The sequence below is a fragment of the Vulpes lagopus genome, chromosome 3, assembly GCF_018345385.1.
Source record: "Vulpes lagopus strain Blue_001 chromosome 3, ASM1834538v1, whole genome shotgun sequence".
Taxonomy (NCBI): domain Eukaryota; kingdom Metazoa; phylum Chordata; class Mammalia; order Carnivora; family Canidae; genus Vulpes; species Vulpes lagopus.
In genome coordinates this window covers 101,045,109-101,067,549 of record NC_054826.1, presented here as the reverse complement: position 1 = coordinate 101,067,549, position 22,441 = coordinate 101,045,109, and the positions used below count along the sequence as shown (strand labels likewise).

General features: G+C 40.2%; 1 protein-coding gene across 1 annotated transcript; it reads right to left on the bottom strand.

Annotated features, from left to right (window-relative positions):
• Window positions 1–4,095: 4,095 nt before the first annotated feature.
• On the bottom strand, window positions 4,096–12,226 carry RBAK (RB associated KRAB zinc finger). The gene is made up of 3 exons (XM_041748520.1): window positions 12,088–12,226; window positions 11,700–11,795; window positions 4,096–6,414 (listed from the first exon to the last, which is right to left on the bottom strand). The coding sequence occupies exons 1-3, from the start codon at window positions 12,224–12,226 to the stop codon at window positions 4,499–4,501; spliced, it is 2,151 nt and encodes a 716-aa protein (XP_041604454.1). The 3' UTR covers window positions 4,096–4,498.
• Window positions 12,227–22,441: the final 10,215 nt, after the last annotated feature.

Below are 22,441 nucleotides of genomic sequence, written 5' to 3'. Positions count from 1 at the left end.
TCTTAAACGTGAAAGGCGACTTTTTTTGTCGTGATTACCTCAGTGGTGACTGGGCAGGGGATAGGGGATTACATATTTGTTGTACTTCTTCATAGCCTTTGAATAATTTAATTTGGGGAATACTGTAATGCTGTTGTGCGATGGGTTACACATTCCCACTCTTTAAAGGACTTAGTTGGATGGACCACAGAACTGGGCATTATTTAGGATGCAGTGAAGAGCAGCGGGTCATTTCACCCTCAAGTATAAGAGGTCTAGCGTTAACATCTGGTGTATTTAAGAGACTTTAGGGGGAAAAATCTGAAAAGTTTACTGATGCCAAGTTGAGCAGTAGTAAATATGGGGATGGAGGAGGCAAACCCATGATGAAAGAGGCAGGCTCAGGCTGGTATGGAAGGGGAGCCATGGCTGTGCCTGACTCCCCTTAACATGCCTAGTGGTTAAGCCTAGCAGATGGAGAGAACAAACAGGCAGCTGGTGTGGGGGAGCACACCACCAAGCCCCAATCTGCTCCTTTAGCAAGTCATTAATCTGTTTAAACTTCAAGCTTTGCCTAGTATGAGAAAGAGGAAATCAAATCAAGTGCACACAGTCCACTCCATCCTGTGGTCCTTCACCCTTGCTGTGCCCCTGAGCTCAGCCAGCAGTCTTCCCACCCTACCCCACCCTGCGCTCTTTATGACACAAAGCTTGGGCTGATTCTTTCACAAACACCTGTGCTGTTATTGGAGTATCTCACATTTGCCCAAAGGAAACAGAAGTACTACTTCCCATCGATTCAAAGACCTCATCATTACTGTATTTACCTCCAAGCAAGTCCTCTCTATGACGGTAATGCAGAAGGCGCATCCCAAATTCAGAATGTGAAAAATCATTTGAGAGAATATAAAATATTTACACACATTAGTTCTTTATTGGAAGAGGCAGTTCAGACCCATTTATATATGCAAAAGGATAGGATGACAAAATATGTAATGGCCCTGTCACCTTTTCAAATATTTTACTTAAAATATACTTTATATTAAGCTTTAAGGTCACAGTGAAGGAAATCTCTGTAGTTGCCATTAAAACTACTCTAAAGAATATTTCCTGCACAAAATGATGCAGGATTTTAAAATATACATGCAGAAAAAGACATATCTTAAGTGTACAGAACACTCAGATATTCAGCACCCAGATTTAGGAACAGTATTACCAGCACCAGATAAATACCCTCTTTCAGTCTTCTCCACAGCTGGCTGCTATCCTGATTTCTAACTGTAAAGACAAGTTTTTATCTTCTTATATGTTACATAGAGTCATGCAGTGTGGATGCTTCTGTGTCTGGCTTCCATCATTCGTCTCTGTGAAACTGAGCTATCACTGCAAATACTTACGGTTCACTTGTTCTCAACACTCTGTATGTAGTCTTCTGCAATGAAACATACCACTTAGGTTCATTCATTCTACAGCATGCATGCCTTCGGAGAATTCTGGTCTGTGCAGTTTTATGCCATGAATATTCTAGCATGTCCCTTGGTTGATATATGTGCACCTATCTGCTAGGTTTGTGTTAAAAGGGTATATGCACGTTCAAAGTGCCAGCTTTCCAAAATGGTCAAACTAGTTGGCAATACCTCCAGTAGGGTAGGCTTCCTGCTGCTTACATCCTTGCCAAAACTTCTTTTTCATGATTTTCATTTTAACCGTATCAGTGGGCGGGTGGTAGTACCCCATAGTGTTTTAAATTTGCATTTCCCTGATTACTAACAAAAATAACATACCTTTTTGTGTTTACTGGCCATCTGGATATTCTCTTTTGTTAAGTGGATGTCCCAATCTTTTGCCCATTTTCTATTTTTTTCTTGTTGATTTGTAATTGTTCTTTTTCAATTTTTAGATCCAGGGCTGGAAACTGTGGCCTTCAGGCCAAATCCAGACTGTTGCCTGTGTTTGTGAATAAAGTTTTATTGAAACAGACATGTTCACAGAGACTACCTAGCTCACAAGTCCCAAGTACTTACTATCTGGCCCCTTCCAAAAATGATCACCAACTCCTCCTCTACACTCAAGTCTGCTGTCAGATACATGAGGTGCAAGTACCTTCTCCCTGTTTCTTGCCTATTTGCTTTCTTAATGGGGTCCTTTTGACAAACAAAAAATTAATATATCCAAACTAACTGGTTTTATTTTATACTTTAGTGATGGGGGGGGGGGGGCTTAAGAAAAATTACCTTACTATAAGGTTACATACAGCCTAAGTTTTCTTCTGAAAGCTTTATTTTACATGCCATATTCAGATCTGTAATCCATCTCAATCCATTTTTTCTATTAAACAGCACCTTTCCCATTACACTGCATTATCATCTTCATCAAAAACCAAGTGACTGTATTATATATGGGTGTTTCTGGAATCTTTATTCTGTCCCAATAGTCAATTTATCTCTGTACCAATACCACACAATTATAACTTCTGCAGCTTTAGGACAGGCCTTCCTTGATATCTGGCAATGTAAGTTTTCACTCCACCTATTCCAGAAAATAGCCTGGACTATTACTGGTCTTCTGAATTTTCATTTGAATTTTAGAGTTAGCTTACTTTTGATTAACTTACTAAGACTTTTAAGATTGCTCTGAACATATGAATTAATTTTGGGGAAAATTGGTATCTTTTTAAGACCGTGCTGGAGGTCATGAACTAGATATGTCTCTCTTGAGTTCTGCGAATTATTTTTCTGGACACAATTCTTAAAAATATGGTGTTAGGTCATTTTCCCTCGAGGCACTTGAGGATTTTGATGCTACTGTAAGTGGCATTGCTTTTAAGATATTCATTTTTTTTATGTTCACTGCTGCCATACTAAAAAACTATTTTTGCATAAGCTTGTATGCAGGGACCTTGCTAAATTTATTAATTCTAACTATCTGTGCATTCCTCAGAACTTTCAATGTACAAAATCACGTCAAATGAAAATAAAAGTTTTACTTCTTTCTAATCCTTACTGTTTAACTATTTTTCTTCCCTTATTCTCCTGGCTAGGTCCTTTTGCAGAATACTGAATATAATTAGTGACAGGAATACCCTTTTTAATCTTTTTTTCATTTTTGCAACCTGGAGAAAACTTTCAATATTTTAGTATTAGATATGCTGGTGCTTATAGTTTTAAATACTTTTCATCCAAGTAGAGAAGTTCTTTTCAAATTCATAGCTTATGAGGAACACAAATGGATGTTAACCTTACCACGTGACTTATTTGCATCTTAGATTACTTGCTTCCATGTGATGTAGTCCAGTGATTAATTTTTGATTTTAAATGATCCTTATATTCCTTGGCCCAGAACTGAGTCATGTGACCATATAAACAATTACTGGCAACTGGAGTGGAATTATCATGATTGGTTCAGATGAATCTGTCATGTGAGGAAATGGTGGACAAACTCTTCCAGAGAGGAATAAGGGGAGAAAGGACACTGAGTTAAGGACACTGCTAAAAACTTGTATTGGTTCCAAAATACTGGGAATGAGGGGCAGTGCACACAAAAATATGATGTAATATTCACGTCAAATAAAAGGAGAGATGACGTTTCTGAAAGACATTGTATTGGCATACTGCGCACTTAAACCTATTGATTAGACAAGTGGAGTGGCATGAGAGCTGTGTGTATTCTACAGATAACAATGTGGATGCTGCCTTCTACTGACCCAGACTTAACTCCAAGTCGTCTATGCATAGTTTATGAAAATAGTGTTTTAAAAATCTTTTTTGCTCAAATGTAGTTGAAATCACTACAAAACCCACAGCTTAGGTTTTATTGATGGGGCATTCACTAAAAACTCATTTATCAATGCCTCCCAATAGAAAATTATGCATTTAATTATCCGGTATCTAGCAAATGTCTCACCAAAAACATATAGCCTGTATTAGTACACTTTGCCACCTTAAGACTCAAATTAGAATACTGCCTTTTCCCAAAAATTCAACCCCAAATTTGCATAGAATTACTGTTAGACCATATTTTAAAAACATGATAGAAACTGCCATATATGTGTTTAATGCTACTGTCCTCATTTTAAACTCCTGATGATTCCAAAACTTCATTTTATACAATGGTTTATTCAGAGCTGATAGCTTCTGATAGTTTTCCTATAAACACTGGAATTTACATCAGAAATATGGCTTTTAGTATAACAATTTCCAAGACAATATGCTTTCCCACATTCATCACTCTGACAGATCTTGCCTTGGTATGATTCCCTGATATGTAAATACAATTTGAATTCCAAAATAAATATTAAATATTCATCAAGTTTCACTCCTGTATAAATTATCTTGTGCCCAATGGGTTGTAGGACCTTGCCGAAGGCTTTGCTTCTTCTTGCATTCCTAGGGATTCCTTTCTGGGAGAAATCAGGTGGTGATGAATCTAATGCCTGAATGGTTTTCCCCATTCAGAAACACGAACTCTCAATGACATCCAACTCCCTATTAGATTTTGTCATACTCAGAGGGTTTTGGCTTCACAGGAGATTCTCTACATCCAGTGCATTCACATTACCTCTCCTGTGAATTCTCTGATGGCTATTGAAGGCTGACCTGTGGTGGAATTTTTTCCCACACTCATTACATTCATAGGGTTTCTCTCCTGAATGAGTCCTATAGTGTACAGTGAGGTATGACTTCTGAGAAAAGACTTTTCCACATTCATTACATTCATAGGGCTTCTCTCCTGAATGGCTTCTATAGTGTACAGTGAGGTTTGACATCCGAGAGAAGACTTTCCCACATTTACTACATTCATAGGGCTTCTCTCCCGAATGGATTCGGTGGTGGATGGTAAGATAGGACTTCTGAGAGAAGAACTTCCCACATTCGTAACACTCATAGGGCTTCTCGCCTGTGTGCACTCTTTGATGTCTGAAGAGGGATGAATTATGGGAGAAGGTTTTCCCACATTCACTGCACCCATATGGTTTCTCTTCAGAATGACTTCTGTAATGTATTGTGTAGTAAGACAACTCAGAAAATAATTTTCCACAGATGTTACATTCATAGGATTTCTCCCCTTTTGGAAGCGACTGGTGCCCATTGAAGGTTGAACTGTCAAGGAAGATTTTCCCACACTCATTACATTCATAGGGTTTGTCTCCCAAAGGAGCTGTAGGATGGTCAGTGAGATATGAGAACTGAGAGAGCTTCCCGCATTCACTACATTCATGGGGTTTCTCATCTGTGTGTACCTTCCGATGTCTAATGAAGGCTGAATTTAAATTGAAGGTTTTCCCACACTCGTTACATTCATAGGGTTTCTCTTCTAAGTGACTTCTGTAATGTATAGTGAGGTATGACACTCGAGAGAAGAACTTCCCACATTCACTGCACTGATAGGGTTTCTCTCCTGTGTGTGTCCTCTGATGTGTAATGAGGGTAGATTTTCGGTAGTAGGATTTCCCACATTCATTACATTTGTAAAGTTTCTCTCCTGTATGTGTTCTTTGATGGTCACTGAGGGCAGACTTGCGGGAAAAGGATTTCCCACATTCGTTACATGGATAGGGTCTTTCTCCTGAATGATTCCTCTGGTGTAGGGTGAGATGGGTCTTCTGGCAGAAGGTTTTCCCACATTCATTACATTCGTAGGGCTTCTCACCTGAATGAGTTCTCAAGTGTTGGGTGAGATGTAACTTCTGACAGAAGGTTTTCCCACATTCGTTACATTTATAGGGCTTCTCCTCTAAGTGTGATCTCCGATGGACAGTGAGAGTCCCCTTTTGACTGAAGGATTTCCCACAAACATTACATTCATAAGGTTTCTCTCCTGTATGGGCCCTTTGATGTATGATTAATTTTGACTTTTTACAGAAGGATTTTCCACATTCGCTGCATTCAAAGGGCTTCAATTCCATCTGTGATCTCTGGTATACATTAAAACTTGACATCTGGATGAAGTCTGACCCAGAGTCATTCCATTCATAGGGCTTTTCCCCTATATAAGCTCTCTTATGAGCAAGGAAAACAGCTTCATTGTCTAAGGCTTCCATGCATTCATTATATTCAAAGGGTTTCTCCAAAATATTAATTTTCTGAAGAATACTTTCTTCATTTTGAGAATAGCTTTCCCCATTTTGATTACATTCATAGGGTTTCCCTCCATGATACATCTTCCCGCATTCACTACACTCATCAGGTTTCTTTCTTGCATAGCTTCCATCACTAATAATTAATTCTGAAGTAGATTCTAAATTCTTTCCACATGAGACACAAGTATGAGATATTATGCTTGAAGGAACAAGGCTTGTTTCCATATTATATGTTTTATCAAATACATTCTCTCTCTCTTCAATCAGGGTTTTGTCATTGACAGAAATAGCTTGCCTTGAATGTTCTTCTTCACTTCCTGGGATTCTCTCTATCAGATCATCAACCTTCCAGACTTCTACAAAGGAATAAAATTAAACAAATCTTGAGAATCTGAACACACAGGTATCAAATGGGAGTGTTACTCAAGTGCCCTACTGTGGAGCTGACTCTGGCTTTACAGCCAATCTCCACAAATAAAAATCATCACAAGTATACAGACCCCCTTTCCCCTTGATTTGTCACATAAGACAGATCCCCACACACACATGGGAGTGGGGTGGGGTAGGCACAGGGAATGGATGATGGGGGACAGGACTCAGCACTAGAGAAAAAAAGGGATAGTAAATTCACACTGAACACAAGTACCTTTGTTACTTCACAAACATGTTCAAAACTGGTAGAAAAGGTGAAATAAACCCAAGAACTGGTGAGCAGAGGGCAACATCACTGTAAGAGCACAGATTAAGGCAGAAATGGGAGGTCTCTTGACTACGTCAGTTCAGCAAGAGAACAAGAGCAATTGATGCATGAATGTTCAAAGAAAACATCCAAGTATGGATTACACTGGCAGTAAGAGATAGCAATTATATTAAACTGTAAAGTACTACTTCATACTAAGATTACTATGATGACATCCTCACTGGCCCACACCCTTCAAAATCTGTCTTTCTATTCTGCACATAAATCCAAATAAACATTTTACAAATTCATATCTCCTCATCTTTAGAGATAATCCTACAACCAGGGCTCCAACTCCCCAGTCCTTGTTCACATTTACCTGGAAGCAGATATCTAGGCATATAAATATCCAAAGGAAATGTAAGATGGGACCAGATGACAAGAGACCAAGCCACTAACATCAGCTGTCAGAAGTGTTCCCATGGCTGACTCAACCCTAACTGCACCTGTTTGCACAACAGAGTAGGTGGCTAAAAGAACAGAGATGAAGCTACCTCGATTCAGATCCACCTCCAATGTACTACTGGCTGGGTCTTGAGCAAGTTATTTAACTGTGCTGCAGCTTCACACAGCTGAAATGTGCCCAAAATACAGCACTGGGAAAGGACCAACTGAGTGCATGTAAATCTCTCAGAACAGTATATGATACAAAACAAACACCAGGGATCCCTGGGTGGCGCAGCGGTTTGGCCCCTGCCTTTGGCCCAGGGCGCGATCCTGGAGACCTGGGAGATCGAATCCCACATTGGGCTCCCGGTGCATGGAGCCTGCTTCTTCCTCTGCCTGTGTCTCTGCCTCTCTCTCTCTCTCTCTCTCTCTGTGACTATCATAAATAAATAAAAATTTTAAAAAAATTTAAAAAAAAAGAAATATCTAAAAACAAAACAAACACCATCGATTTTCTTTCAATTTGCTGACTTAAATTTCATATCAGTCACATCACTGAATAACACTGAGTCCTGAAAACCAGCAAGATTTCCCATAGGTGCAGATTTTGTTTAGTGTAAAACCTTAAATCACAGATTTCTAAAGCTGCCCCTACAGGATTAACTTTTATTTCTATGTCTCTCACAAATTGTTGGAGCCTCAGAGCTACTGTTAGCTGTCTTCATCCACAATCAGTGCAATACCAACTGTTCTGTGCTCAGAAATTTACACTACTCCTGGGCCCCAAAGTTCCAAATACCAACAGGAAAACAAAAAACAAAAACAAAAACAACAACAAGAACAACAAAAACCAGAAGTTATCATTTACCAGTAAGATTTTTCATTACCTGGACTCACAAATATAATCAAACCATCATTTCACCAATCTTCCAAAATACCTTCTGCTCCAGGAAACCAGGCTATGCCCATTTATTTCCAACCACCAGCCTGTACTCATGCTCTTATTCACCAATATGGTTTCCAGCAGTGGCTATACTTAACATCTGTTTATAGTTCAGGGGAAGCTTTAAAATATTTATCAAATCACTTCTTACCCATTTAACTTCCATTAATTTTTAACACAGCATGATTACAAAATTGCCTGTAACACATACTTGAAAATAAGTACTCTATATGAAAGCTCCATCTGAACAATCCAGACAGCCATGTTCCCCTTTCCTAACTAAACCCGGTATCTGAGGAGGGTATGGCTACATTTCCTAGTTTTCCTGGACTCTGTGATTAGAAGCTAAAGTACTTCCTAACTGATCAAATGGGGTGCTTTCAGGTACCACCTTAACCCTGTTTTTTTTTTTTTTTTTTTTAAGATTTTATTTATTTATTCATGAGGGACAGAGAGAGAGGCAGAGACATAGGCAGAGGGAGAAGCAGGCTCCCTGCAGGGAGCCCAATGCATGATTCGATCCCCAGATCCTCAGACCCTGGATAGTCTGGATCACGCCCTGAGCTGAAGGCAGACACTCAACTGCTGAGCCACCCAGGCATCCCCACCATCCCCATTTTATCAAATCCCCAGTTGAGGATAAATTATGTCTCAACCAATCAGTAATAAAGGGCTTTCATCCCTAGGTTTTCAGTCTGTGAAAAATCTACAGAATGCCTTCAATATGTCACATATCAAAGCAGAGTGAAAAGATCCTTACTCTTTTGGAGACTTTAATTCACGTAGAGAAAGGCTCAAGTAACAAATACACAATCATCACAATCATGTCTAACTTTTGTGGTAACTGTGGAATGGGGATCAAGAGAAGGAAGAGACAAATGTGGTGAATGAGTAATTAAGGAAAGCTTAAATAAGAGGTGAACTTTTTTTTTTTTAGAGGTGAACTTTTAAGGGTAAAGTTCTAGAAGTTCTATTGCACAATAATGTGAATATAATTAATTATCTTTGAACTGTATGCTTAAAAATGTTAAAATGGTAAATTTTGTTACACATCTGTGTTTTTCTGAGCCTTGATATTTCTTTTGGGGTAGGTTTTTAAATTTTTTAAATTTATTTTTCAAATTCAAATATAATTAACATACAGTGTTATATTAATTTCAAGTATATATTGTTATCTCTTTATAACTACAAAAAAAGAAGGAAAGAAATCAATTTGGGTAAGAAAAGTACATGTGGACGGACTATGATAGTCTTGAAATCTAGACAAAATGGGATTTAACAAGAGTCTGGGGAAACAGGACATGAATTTTGATGGGCAACATCGCATCATATTGGGTGGGACCTGAGAAGAGAATATAAATTCTATTTCAGAACACACAGAAGAAAGACAGGCTCATCCTGTCAGCCCAGTGTTAAATCAAGTGGATATTTCAGATGAACAGCCTTTGCAATTTCCAACTAGGATTCACTGTAATCCAGGTATGAGAAAATATCCTTTACGCTGATGTCAGAAGAAATTAAGAATATGCAGGAACTTTTTAAAGCATTTCACAAAAGATAAGAAACAGCAACCATTTTAAGGGACCTGAAGAAAACTAAAGAATGGAAAACAGGCTCCTTTTCTCTATTAGTTGTTTGAAGCTCAGAGGTCATCATTAATGACCCACGAACTATGCCATCCAGGAAGTTCACAACCAAGAGACAACTTCAGGAGACACAAATAATCACTGATGTTCTTCGTCCCAGGAAGGCCACAGGAATTTGGGAACAACTAGCCACAACGTACAAGACCACAGCACGCGTCAGCTTTTTATTTGGAATAGGAAATTCTGGTGGTGGCAAGACAACAGGCTTTGGCATGATCTAGGATTCCTTGGATTATACCAAAAAAAGGGAACCAAATACAGACTCACAAGACATGGCTTATACAAGAAGAAAGAAGAAAAAGACCTTCAGGAAACACTGAGAGGAATGCAAGAGCAGGACGAAGAAAAGTCAGGGGGACTACTGGCAAATGGTGAGCCTGAGACTGGAAGACAGAAGTAATGACTCTGCAGTGACTTTATCTGAAGGGATCGTGAGGATTTATCAATACGCTCAGAACTTTTCAAAAAAGAATGGCCAAGAGGGTCCTGGGGGCTAACCTCACTTATGAGTGAACACTCCCTGAATATCCCTGGTGGCTGCAGGCGTGGGAACACAAAGGAATGCAGGAGGAAAAGAGGAAGGCCTCACTCATTGCCGCTCTGGCACACCGAAACCGCTTAAAGCACAAAGCTGAACAAAAATCAAGATGGTTGCACCGATGCTGCAGCAAAGCTGGATTTTATTTTTTAATTTTGTAAAAGATTTTATTTATTTATTTATTCATGAGCGACAGAGAGAGAGAGAGGCAGAGACACAGGCAGAGGGAGAAGCAGAGTCCATGCAGGGAGCCTGATGTGGAACTTGATCCCAGGACTCCAGGATCATGCACTGGGCAAAAGGAAGGGGCTCAAATGCCGAGCCACCCAGGCATCCCAAAGCTGGATTTTAAAGTACGCTTTTCTCTCACTCCTGCAAACCTTCCTCACCATCCTTCTTAGCTTGTGGTCTCAGGACCTGGCTCCACCCTGAAAACAACTGCCAAGGCTGGCAGCATATAGACAATTCCTGTGAAACCGGCTAGATCCTCTATTTCCCTATAACCCCCCACCCCAAACCCCTTCCTCGCAATTTGTGAAGGCCACATCCCGCTGTAGCCTCCTCTGCCTGACAAAGCAACAAGCTCTTTATTATTATTTTTTAAAAGATTTTATTTATTTTTTCATGAGAGACAGAGAGAGAGAGAAGTGGAGACATAGGCAGAGGGAGAAGCAGTCTCCTCACAGGGAGCCCGATGTGGGACTTGATCCAGGAACCGGGATTACACCCTAAGCCAAAGACAGACGCTCAACCGCTGAGCCACCCAGCCGTCCCAGCAACAAAGCTCTTATTCCTCTTTATCCCCAACTGTCTTCAAGTTATATTTGGGCTCCGAAGCACGGGGGGCCAGTTTTCAACATCATCACCACGGGAGGACTGACTTAGAGAGGCCTGTACTCATCACTGCCCAAGGGCACACAGATGCACCCATGGCAGGGCAGTGGCCGCCCTCCGCCCTCACCAGCTCAAGGAGGGGACAGGTTTTGGTATCTGAGTGGTACCTGGTACAGAGAAGGGAGTGAAAACAGGCAGAAAACCAGCCTGAGGCACTTCACAGCAAAGAAGAAATAAAATGGAAGACAGAAAGAACAAATGAGAAAGCCTCAAGTTCATTTTTCCCTTAGACTTCTGAATGCCTGCAAACAACAGAATTCTGTGTTCTCACGAGTAGGTGAGTTACTAAGGATGCAGGAGAAAGTGACTGGATCCTTGGCATTAGCTGGCACGGAAAATGCCTTCAGGTGTACATCAAATGTAAAATCAGGAGAACAGCCTGCCTGCTGCACTGGAGGGAGCAACGTGCTGCCTGTGCCCTGGGATGTGTCGCTGAAGCACGAGAGGCAGAGGCTCGGGGTGACCATGTTCACAACAATACCATGCTAACTTACCCAGATGACTCTGACATGGCAGTTCACCTTCAGCTACCCACGGCTCTTCTCCCTGTTCCAATTTGAGGATCACTTTCGGTTTGGTGCTGTCATACCCTGTGAGAAACAGAGGCAGACTCAGATGGGCTGCTGGGCTCTCTGAACTCTGAGTCTGAGATCCTGTCCCAGAGGCCTAGAGGCTACAGGATAAAATTGGCCGGTTTCGCACCTTTGCAAAGTCAGAATGCTTCAATGGAGGCAAACATACAAATACCCTATCTGGTGCCCAAAAGGAGTGAAAAGGTCCTATCACTTATTTCTTCAAACCTGAGGGAAAAATCATTAAATTGGCAGTTGCCCCTCATACCCCACCCCCGGGGCAGCAACCCAGACAGCAAGCTCTTCTCACCCACGGAGACGAGATGGCTGTAGTTCTCCAGCATCACATCCCTGTAGGTGGTCTTCTCATCGGGCTCCAGCTGCTGCCACTCCTCCTGAGTGAAGTCCACAGCCACGTCCCTGAACGACACTGGCCCCTGTAATGGCATTGTGTTGGAAATAGTAACATGGAAGAGGTGTGCGTGCATAGGAGCTTACCAAGTTCACTGATAAAGCCACCTGTAAACACTGAAAACCGGACTGTATGTTAGACCCTGGAATGAAAACAAACCACAGTGGAAACACACTGCCTCTTGGTTTTCACATGACCCCTAAAAAACCAAACCCCCAAACCAGAAAACCAACAGAGTTCTTGTTGGTTCAGTTCCAGAGTTTTGCAACTGAACTGAGTTCTGGGGGACATTAAGATGAATAAAATAGCATTCCTGCCCTCAGTAAGCTTCTGGTCTGGCAAGGAAACACCACATGGATAAACAGGCATTTGATCCCTGGACCTTCTCTTCAGCCACCTTTGATGGGGGTGCTGGCCTGCTATAGGACTGAGGGGGAAAGATGATGCAGAGGTGTGAACATACAAATGGCAGGAACAGTGGCAGCAGCGACACTGAAGAGGCTGGTAGGAGGAAGAGGGCGGTGGGACCCTTTCTTAGGGGCAGCTCTCCGACAGTACAAGATGATTCTCATCCAGGAGCATAAACTGCACAGTTACCTCCCTGCTCCCAAAACAAAACCAAACCCCCTAAAAGTCCAATTTGAAGAAATACAAAAACAGAATCTTGGAACACGAAGGCTGTTCCCTGGGCAGGAATTTCTCTGAGGAGACTCCTGACACAAGGAGTTGAGGAGAAGACGAAAACCCGGAGCTGCTGAAGGCAGGGCTTTACACTCAGCACACACTGGGCGCCAGCAAGAGTGGACTGCGGGCTGCCCTTGAGAATCCCAGGCCCATCAAGAGGGCCCAGAGTCCCTGCTGGCAGCCAAGGTGAAGAGCAATTAACCACAGGAGCACCTGAGGAGCCCGAGCAGCTCCGTTTTTGGTACCCAGAGCAGCCAGATGAGTGCTGGCTGTGAAAACCTCTCTGGCCGTGGACACCGCGGCCATACACATGGAAGAGTGCAACATACTTCAGGCCTCCACATGGAGGTGGTGGTCACACATTCACTGGCCAAATAGACTTCAGTCTGTGATAAATGTTAAACCGGAAGGAATATGGGTGCAATCCAAGAGTGTCTTGGGCAAACCAGGACACACACATTAACTCCATATGTGTTGAACATGGGTGATCTTCCTGAAGGCAGCTCTCAGAGAACTACACTCAGAGGAAAGTGACTCAACCGACTTAACCATGTCTCCCAACTTTTGACCGGTTCAAAACAGGGGTGGTGCCTACAGATTCTGTGCCTAAGGAGACACAATCCACAGACGAAAAAGATAACCTAGAAAATGGGAAAAATATCTGCCAACTGTGTATTTGGTAACGGACTCATACCACAATATAGAGAGAACTCCTAAAGCCCAACAACAGATACCTACATGATTCAAAATGGGCAAAAGACTTGAACAGACATTTCTCAAAGACAACACATAGGTGTCCAATAAGCATGTGGGAAAATCCTCCACATCACTAGTCATGAGGGAAATGTAAATCAAAGCCACAATGAGTTACCACCTGCCATCTCTTAAGATGTCTAATACCAGAAAGCCAGGAAATTACACGTTGGAGAAATTAGAACCCTTGTACACTGTTGGTGGAATGCAAACTGATGCAGCCACTGTAGGCATGAGAGCTCCTCAAAAATTAAAGATAAAATTACCATATGATCCAGCAATTCCACTTTTGGGTATATACTTAAAAGAACTGAAAGCAGGGTCTCAAACGTATTTATACACCCATGCTTGTTGCAGCATTATTCACAACAGCCAAAATGCAAAAGTAATCCAAGTGTCCATCAACATATCAAGAGACAAGTAACATGTGGTCTTTACGTACAATGGAGTAAAATCCAGCCTTAAAAAGGAAGATTCTAGCACCGGCTACATAATGCTCAGTGAAATAAACCAGTTACAAAAAGACAAATACTACATGATTTCATTTAGGTGAGGTACTTAGAGCAGTCATAATCATAGCTACATAAAGTACAATGGTTGCCAGGGGCGAGGCGAGGCAGGGTGGGAAGTTAATTATTTAATGGAGACAGAGTTCCAGTTTTGCAAGATGAGAACGTTTTCCATATTGATGGTGGTGATGGTTGCACAACAATGTGAATGTACTTAATGCCATGAACTGTATGTTGTAAAATAGTTAAAATAGTAAACTTTACATAATGTGTAATTTACAATAAAAAAATGGAAGAAAAAAACTGAAGTGATGTCTATCTAAATATATTTCCCTAATCCATTAACATCCAGAGCTCTGCAGTCATCCCCTCCATAAAGAAAAGAGCAAAAAGGGGTCATTATTTGAGTATATTCATGTTAGCTAGTAGTAATTTTTCTCTCAAAAACTGAAAAAAATCAAGAATCATCAGCTAATTGAGGAAAACAGTGTAAATAAAAGATAAGCATCAAGATGAGTAGCTCAACAATGATAGAATCAATTTCATAAAGAAAACAACTTACACTTTTTCTAACGATTTACATTTTTCAATAAATTAAGAAGGATACTTCTTCCATAAAAGGAGAACATTCGGGATCCCTGGGTGGCGCAGCGGTTTGGCGCCTGCCTTTGGCCCAGGGCGCGATCTTGGGGAGCCGGGATCGAATCCCACGTCAGGCTCCCGGTGCATGGAGCCTGCCTCTCCCTCTGCCTCTCTCACTCTCCCTCTCTCTCTGTGACTATCATAAATAAATAAAAATTAAAAAAAAAAAAAAAAGGAGAACATTCTCCCAAAAGCAGTCAGCAAAGATTACTTAGAAATTAAAGATTAAATAATTTAAATTAAATTATTGAATTTTTTAAAACTCCCAAGAGGCTTAAATAACAAATGAGACACAGAATATGCAATTTAGGAAATCTCTCAGATAACAAGAAATTGAAATGATGGAAAAAGAGCTTGAGATACAAATGCCAGATGTGACAGGTTCAAGTTTTCAGAAAGAGAAAACAAGAAGGATGGACACAGAATCAAAGGCAGAATGGTAAATGATACCTGAGCTGAAGGATAGCATAAGCCTTCACTTCACAAGGGGCCATCCAATTTGCAAACAAGAATATTGGGGGGGAAATACAGATCTAGAAATTTCCTCATAAAATGCCCAAAACCAAAAAATAAAGGAAAAACTTCTAAAAAGTTACAGGTGGGGGAAAAAACACCCCTGTAACTGCCCTGGCAGTTAAAAAAAAAAACAAAAACAACCCTGGTAACCCATTCTACTTCTCACCTGAAAAAAAAAAAACCCTTGGACAACTGCCCATGACTTGTGAAAGAAAAAAAGATTTTGACCCAGAATTGCACAGCAACCCAAGGTATCATTTCAGCCCACGAACATTAGACACTTTCAGGAAAGCAAGGCAATTTATTATCAAAGGAAACCCTTCCCTCAAAATGTTCAAGATATATGCCATTCTAATACGGCTAAGAAAATACTTTTACCTCCACAAAGATGCTGAAAAAAACCTTTGACAATATTCAAAATACATACGTGATTTAAAAAAAACCTTCAAGAAAACAGGAATGGATACTTCACTAGCACGAATATATGTATACACACACACTCATATATCCTACCTAATACGCATAGTATGAGTGATACACATAAACATCTCAATCACATGCAAGCATATATATGTGTTAGGTTATATGCTCAGGTATATTTATGCAGTCCTCTCAGTTCTAAAGTCAGAGTTTTACTTAATGGACAAACACTAGAAGCATTCCCAGCAAGACCTGGAACAGGACAAAATGCTCACTATCTCCAGCTGGAAAAAACAACTAGAGGCATACTAATCAATAGAGAAAGAATAAAACCATTTCTATTTGCAGGTGATATACTATATCCAGAAAACTCAGAGAGTCAACAACAAAACCAACTCAATAAAAGAATATTATTAGGTAAGAGAATACAAAAATCAACACATATAAAGCAACAGCCTGGCTGGCTCAGCTGGAAGAGCATAAAACTCTTGATCTTGGGGTCGTAAGTTTTCGCCTCATGTTGGATGTAGAGATCACTTAACTTAAACACAAGGAAGAAAAAGAAAATCATTCAAAAAAAAACCACACACAAACCCAACAGCCTTTGTTACATTATTAGACTAAGACATAATTCAAACATGCACACAGTTTATGGAGTAACAGAAAAGATAAAACTGTTAATGAGAAATGTACCAGGGGATCCCTGGATGGCTCAGCAGTTTGGCGCCAGCCTTCCGCCCGGGGCGTAATCCTGGAGACCTGGGATCGAGTCCCACGTCAGGCTGCATGGAGCCTGCTTCTCCCTCTGCCTGTGTCTCTGCATCTCTCTCTCTCTGTCTCATGAATAAATAAAATCTTAAAACAAAAAAAAAAAAAAAGAAATGTACCAAATCTATCCTAGGAACATTTTAAAAACACTCATGAAAGACATAGAAGCACACTTAAACAAATAAAATGAAAAAAAAAAAAAACCCAAAAAACAAATAAAATGATGCTCCTTGTTCCTGGACAGGTAAACTCAATAATACAAATATGTAAATCACCCTACTCTCAATTATTTTATAGATATGTGATCCCAACAAAAATACCAAAAAGCTTTTTTCCTGGAACTAGGTGAGCTAGCACTAAAGTTCATATGGGGGGGGGAGGGGGATCAAGAACTAGGAAAATCGCCATAAAAAAAGAAGCTGTTTAGGAGGCCTAACCCCTACCAGACTTAAAAAACACAACCTTCATGATTAAAAGTGTTTGGTATTGGCATATGGATGGAGATGGATAATGGAATAGAGCACAAAATCTAGAAATAGACTTGTGTTATTACATGACATATCATGAGAATGCGTGATATCATAATACAATATAACAATCCACAGAACTGATTTTTAATAAACACTGTTAGAGCAACTACAGTCATTTGGGCATGGACCAAACTAATCCATGCCTTATACCATGTAAGAAAAAAGTCCAAGTGAATCACTAATCTAAATATAAAATATTAAAACACACAGAAAAAAAATAGGTGAAATTTCCCTATAACCCAGATGTGGGAAAAGGTTTCTAACTATAACTCAAAATATAGGAGTCAGGACTGCTTCCAACCAAGATGAACAAGGAGCAGATTTACCCTGCCTCCTGAAAGAACACTGAAAAACAAAATATACGAAACACTGGTTTTTAAGACATGGATCTTGAAGCAACAAAGGACAGGAATCAGAGATGGGAGATAAACAAGAGGAGGCCTGTTGTTACTGCTAAGAGGATTTCCAGCCCTGGAGCAGGGAGGGAGAACTATGACAGAGGAAGGGAGGATTGACAAACAGGGTAAACACACAGGAAATAACCAGCTATACAGAAAATCATTCATCTACTGAAATGGGCCTAGAACAGATGTGGATGTTACAAGTGGTAAAGAACTTGAAAATAGTTTACAACTGTATTCCTCATGTTCAAAACATTTGACTAGGAAGAGGGAAGACATGAAAAAAAAGACTAAAACCAAACTTCTACACATAAAGACTACAGTGTCTGAAATGAAAATTACACTGTACTAGATTAGCACAGCACGGAAAAAAACACCAGTGAACAAGAAGCATAGCAACAAAAGCTTATGTAAAATGAAACACATACAGAAAAAGGAATTTAAAGAGAACGAAGAGTGTCAGTGGGTTGTGGGACAACTTCAAGCAGTGAAACACACAAGTAAGAGGAATCACTGAAGGACAGATAGAGGCAGGGGGAATATTTGAAGAAATGTGGTAAAAAATTTCCCAAAGTTGATGAAAATCATAAACACACGTATCCAAGAAGTTCAATGATCCCCAAACACAGACATAAAGAAAACAATACCAAGACATAACACAATCACACTGCTCAAAACCAGGAATAAAGAGAAACATTTAAAAGCAGCTAGAGAGGGATCCCTGGGTGGCGCAACGGTTTGGCGCCTGCCTTTGGCCCAGGGCGCGATCCTGGAGACCCGGGATCGAATCCCACGTCGGGCTCCCGGTGCATGGAGCCTGCTTCTTCCTCAGCCTGTGTCTCTGCCTCTCTCTCTCTCTCTGTGTGACTATCATAAATAAAAAAAAAAAGAAAAAAAAAAGAAAAAAAATAAAAGCAGCTAGAGAAAAACAAAGACAAAAACCACATAGAGAGGAAAGAAGGTGAGAGAATGATGTCACATTTCTCTTAGAAATGATGTGAGAACACAGTAGAGGAACATGTCTGAAGAATAGGAGAAAAACCAGCAAACCTCCCTTGAAACAAAACCAAGGCAAAAAAAAAAAAAGCATTTTCCGATATGAGAGCTAAAAGAATTCATTAGCAACTACAAGAAATGTTCCAGGGCCCTGGGTGGCTCATTTGTTGATTTCAGCTCAGGTCATGATCTCACAGGCCTGGGATCAAGCCCCAAGTCCAGCTCTATACTCAGAGCTGAGTCTGCTCGGGACTTCTCTCTCCCTCTGCCCCTCCCCTCCGCTCTTGCTCTCTCTTCCTCCCAAATAAATAATGCTTAAAAAAAAAAGTGTTCTAAAATCTATAAAGAACTTATCAAACTTAACACGCAAAAAACAAATAGTCCAGTTAAGAAATGGGCAGAGACGTGAAGAGACATTTTTCCAAAGACATCCGGCATTCTTTCAAAAAGATATCCAAAGAAGACAGACACATGAAAAGATGCTCAACATCACTCATCACCAGAGAAATATAAATCAAAACCATGATGAGATATCACCTCACACCTGTCAGAAAGGCCAAATAAAAATTCAAGAAACAACATCCCTCTTCTACTGTTGGTGGGAATGCAAACTGGTACAGCCATTCTGGAAAACAGTATGGAGGTTCCTCAAAAAGTTAAAAATTGAGCTACCCTAGGATCCACCAATTGCACTACTGGCTAAGTATTTACCCAAAGGATATAAAAATACAGATTCAAACATTCTGATGTTTATATCAACATTATCAACACCAGCCAAACTATGAAGAGTCCAAATGTCCATTGAGTAGTGAATGGATAAAGAAGAAATGGTGTATATACACAATGAACTACTTAGGCATCTAAATGAACGGACTCTTGCCATTTGCAATGACATGGATGGAAGTACAGGATACTATCCTAAGTAAAGTAAGTCAGAGAAAAACAAATACTGTATGATCTCATCCATATTGGAATTTAAGAAAGCAGATGAATATATGGGAAGGGGGAAAAAAGAGGGACACAAACCATAAGATTCTTTTTTTATTCTAAAAGATTTTATTTATTTATTCAGGAGAGACGCAGACAGAGAGAGAGAGAGAGACAAAGACAGAAGCAAGCTCCATGCAGGGAGCCCGACGTGGGACTTGATCCAGGGCCTCCAGGATCAGGCCCCGGGCTGAAGGCTGCTCTAAACCCCTGAGCCATCGAGGCTACCCAACCCTAAGATTCTTAAGGATTGAGAACACACTGAGGGTTGATGGAGGGATGTGGGTGGGGGAGGGGCTAGAAGGGGGAATGAGTATCAAGGAGGGCACATGTGATGAGCACCACGTGTCTCATATATGTGGTTAATCACTGAATTCTCCTGAAACCAATATTGCACTGCATTTTCCCTAACTAAAATTTAAATAAAAATTAGGAAAAAAACAAAAACAAAAACAAAAAACCCCGAGAGTGCTCAAGAAAGTCCATCAGGCAGAAGGAAAATCACAGATCTAAACCTGGATAGACATAAAACATAAAGAAACCAAGAGTACCAGAAATGGTAACTATGTGATTTTCTTATTCTTTACAAATATAACTCTTTACCTAAAAATCACAATGTCTTCGGGATTCATTCTACCTGTAAAAGTAATATCAAACAAGAACATAAGGACCAAGAGGGGAGAAGTGGAAATAACAACAAGCTCCCTATAGTTGAAGTGAAACAGTACATTACCTGAAGATAAAACGTAAAATATTAAAGCTGCATATTACAAACCACAAAGCTATAAAAACATAACAGTGTTAGAGCTAATGATCCCGCAAAAGATGTAAAATGGAATTAAAAAAAAATACACAATCCATTCAAAGGAAAGAAGTTCACAAAAGAAAAAAGAAACAGACAAATAGAACAAGGAGAAAACAAAACCAGACTACAACCTAACTGGTTATTTCAATAATCAGATTACATATAAGGTGGTCTACGCAACCCAATTAATAAGCAGAAACTGTTAGACTGGATTTAAACACCAAAATCCAACTAACTGCACTTCAAAAATAAAGATGGAAATAGGGGAGATCCCTGGGTGGCTCAGTGGTTTGGCGCTTGCCTTTGGCCCAGGGAACGATGCTGGAGTCCCATGATCGAGTCCCACGTCCGGCTCCCTCAATGGAACCAGCTTCTCCCTCTGCCTGTGTCTCTGCCTCTCTCTCGATCTCCCTCTTTATCATAAATTAAAAAAAAAAAAAAAAAAAAAAAAAGGATGATGGAAATACGCTAAAACTGAAGGGTGAAATCACAAGCAACACGTCTCAAAAGAAAGCCAGACTGGCTACATGACAATGTTATAATAATATACCACGTCCAGAATTCATCCATCAATCAATATCAATATCCTTGATTTTAGTAGGTACAATCTGAAGAGGGACATAACAGATGACATCTGCTCTCAAATGATTCAAATAAGAATATATATATATACACAAACACACACACACACAGCTAATAAAGCAAATGTGGGGAGAGGTAAAAAACTGGAGGATCTGGGCAAAGGGAACATGGAAGTTCTCTAAGATCCTTGCGACTCTTGTGTAAGATTGAAGTTTTATCAAAATAAAATGTTGAATAAAAATGAATGCTAACAAATACATAGAGGATGTTGCAAAAGGACTGAGAAACCCATCTGAAAGGATTCCTCTCGTCAAACACATAACCACTTAGACATCTAAGAGAGAAAGGACATCAATGTACTGAAATACTTAAAATATGTGTAAACCCATGAGCTCATAATGGTAAGAAACTGAAACAAAGAAAAATCCCAGTTGCTTAGGAGCCTACTGGATATTGTGAAAATAATCTTGTCTGTAAGAAACACAGAACTATTTAAAGAGATGTTGCACCTTAGGAAAGTATTCTAGCTGGGAAACAAAGAAATGGTAAAGTAACATAGCACCATTATGTCTCCCCTAAAGAATTGGGGGATCTTGGCAATGAACATCAACCAATGGATGCTGACGTCACAAAAACAAAGGAAGATGATACGGCCTTCGAGGGGAAAGGGGACAACAGTCATGAGCAGCAAGACTTGCAAAAGAACTGAACAGAACTGGGTCAACGTCCAGAGCTAACTACCAATAATATAAGGCATATGGGTAATGATAAAAGTCGTCAAGTAAGAATAACAGCAATGTGGTCCACACAATCCAGACTATGGGAAACACAGGATAAGCCCAATTTCTTCAAAACATAGATTACAGGGACCCCTGGGTGGCGCAGCGGTTTGGCGCCTGCCTTTGGCCCAGGGCGTGATCCTGGAGACCCGGGATCGAATCCCATATCAGGCTCCCGGTGCATGGAGCCTGCTTCTCCCTCCGCCTGTGTCTCTGCCCCTCTCTCTCTGTGACTATCATAAATAAATTAAAAAAAATAAAATAAAATGAGCTGACGGGCAAAGTATGAGAAATAGGCATTTAGAAAACCAAGGGTTGCATGCAAGTAGAGAAAAATATGACATCTTAAAAAAAAAAACAAAAAAAACATAGATTACAAAGCAGTAACATAGGACACATACAAGGAAACCAACAGTAAATGATTTAAAAGACTTAGCCACCTGGAGAGAGTGGTCTCTGTGTGTATCCTGATTGAAAAGAACCACCTCAAACAAATCCAGAAGATGGCGAAACTTTGAACAACAGATATTATATACTTTGAAAAAAAGGTATTGCAGGTTACCCTCACCCACATTTTCAAACACCCCTGATCAGTTAAAGAGCAAAAATATCTGCAGGTGAACTTTTTTAAAAGCCAAGAAAAGGGAGACTCCATGAAGAAAAGAAACGTGGAAGTAATATATCAGATGAATGATCACGGGAGGTAAGAGCTGGGTGATGTCTGATGCATCTGACTGTACTGAGATCACCGCTAATCTATCTTTTTAAAGGTTTTATTTATTTTTGATAGTGAGCAACACAGTGAGAGAGAGAGCAAGAGAGTGAGAGCACACACAAGTGGGGCGAGGGACAGAGGGAGAAGCAGACCCACAGAGCAGGG

Coding starts and splice junctions, on each gene's coding strand:
- RBAK (XM_041748520.1), bottom strand. CDS start 12,226: ATGCCATTACAGGGGCCAGTGTCGTTCAGGGACGTGGCTGTGGACTTC. Junction 11,796..12,087: donor CAGCCATCTCGTCTCCGTGG/GTGAGAAGAGCT, acceptor TGTTTCTCACAG/GGTATGACAGCACCAAACCG. Junction 6,415..11,699: donor GCCATGTCAGAGTCATCTGG/GTAAGTTAGCAT, acceptor ATTCCTTTGTAG/AAGTCTGGAAGGTTGATGAT.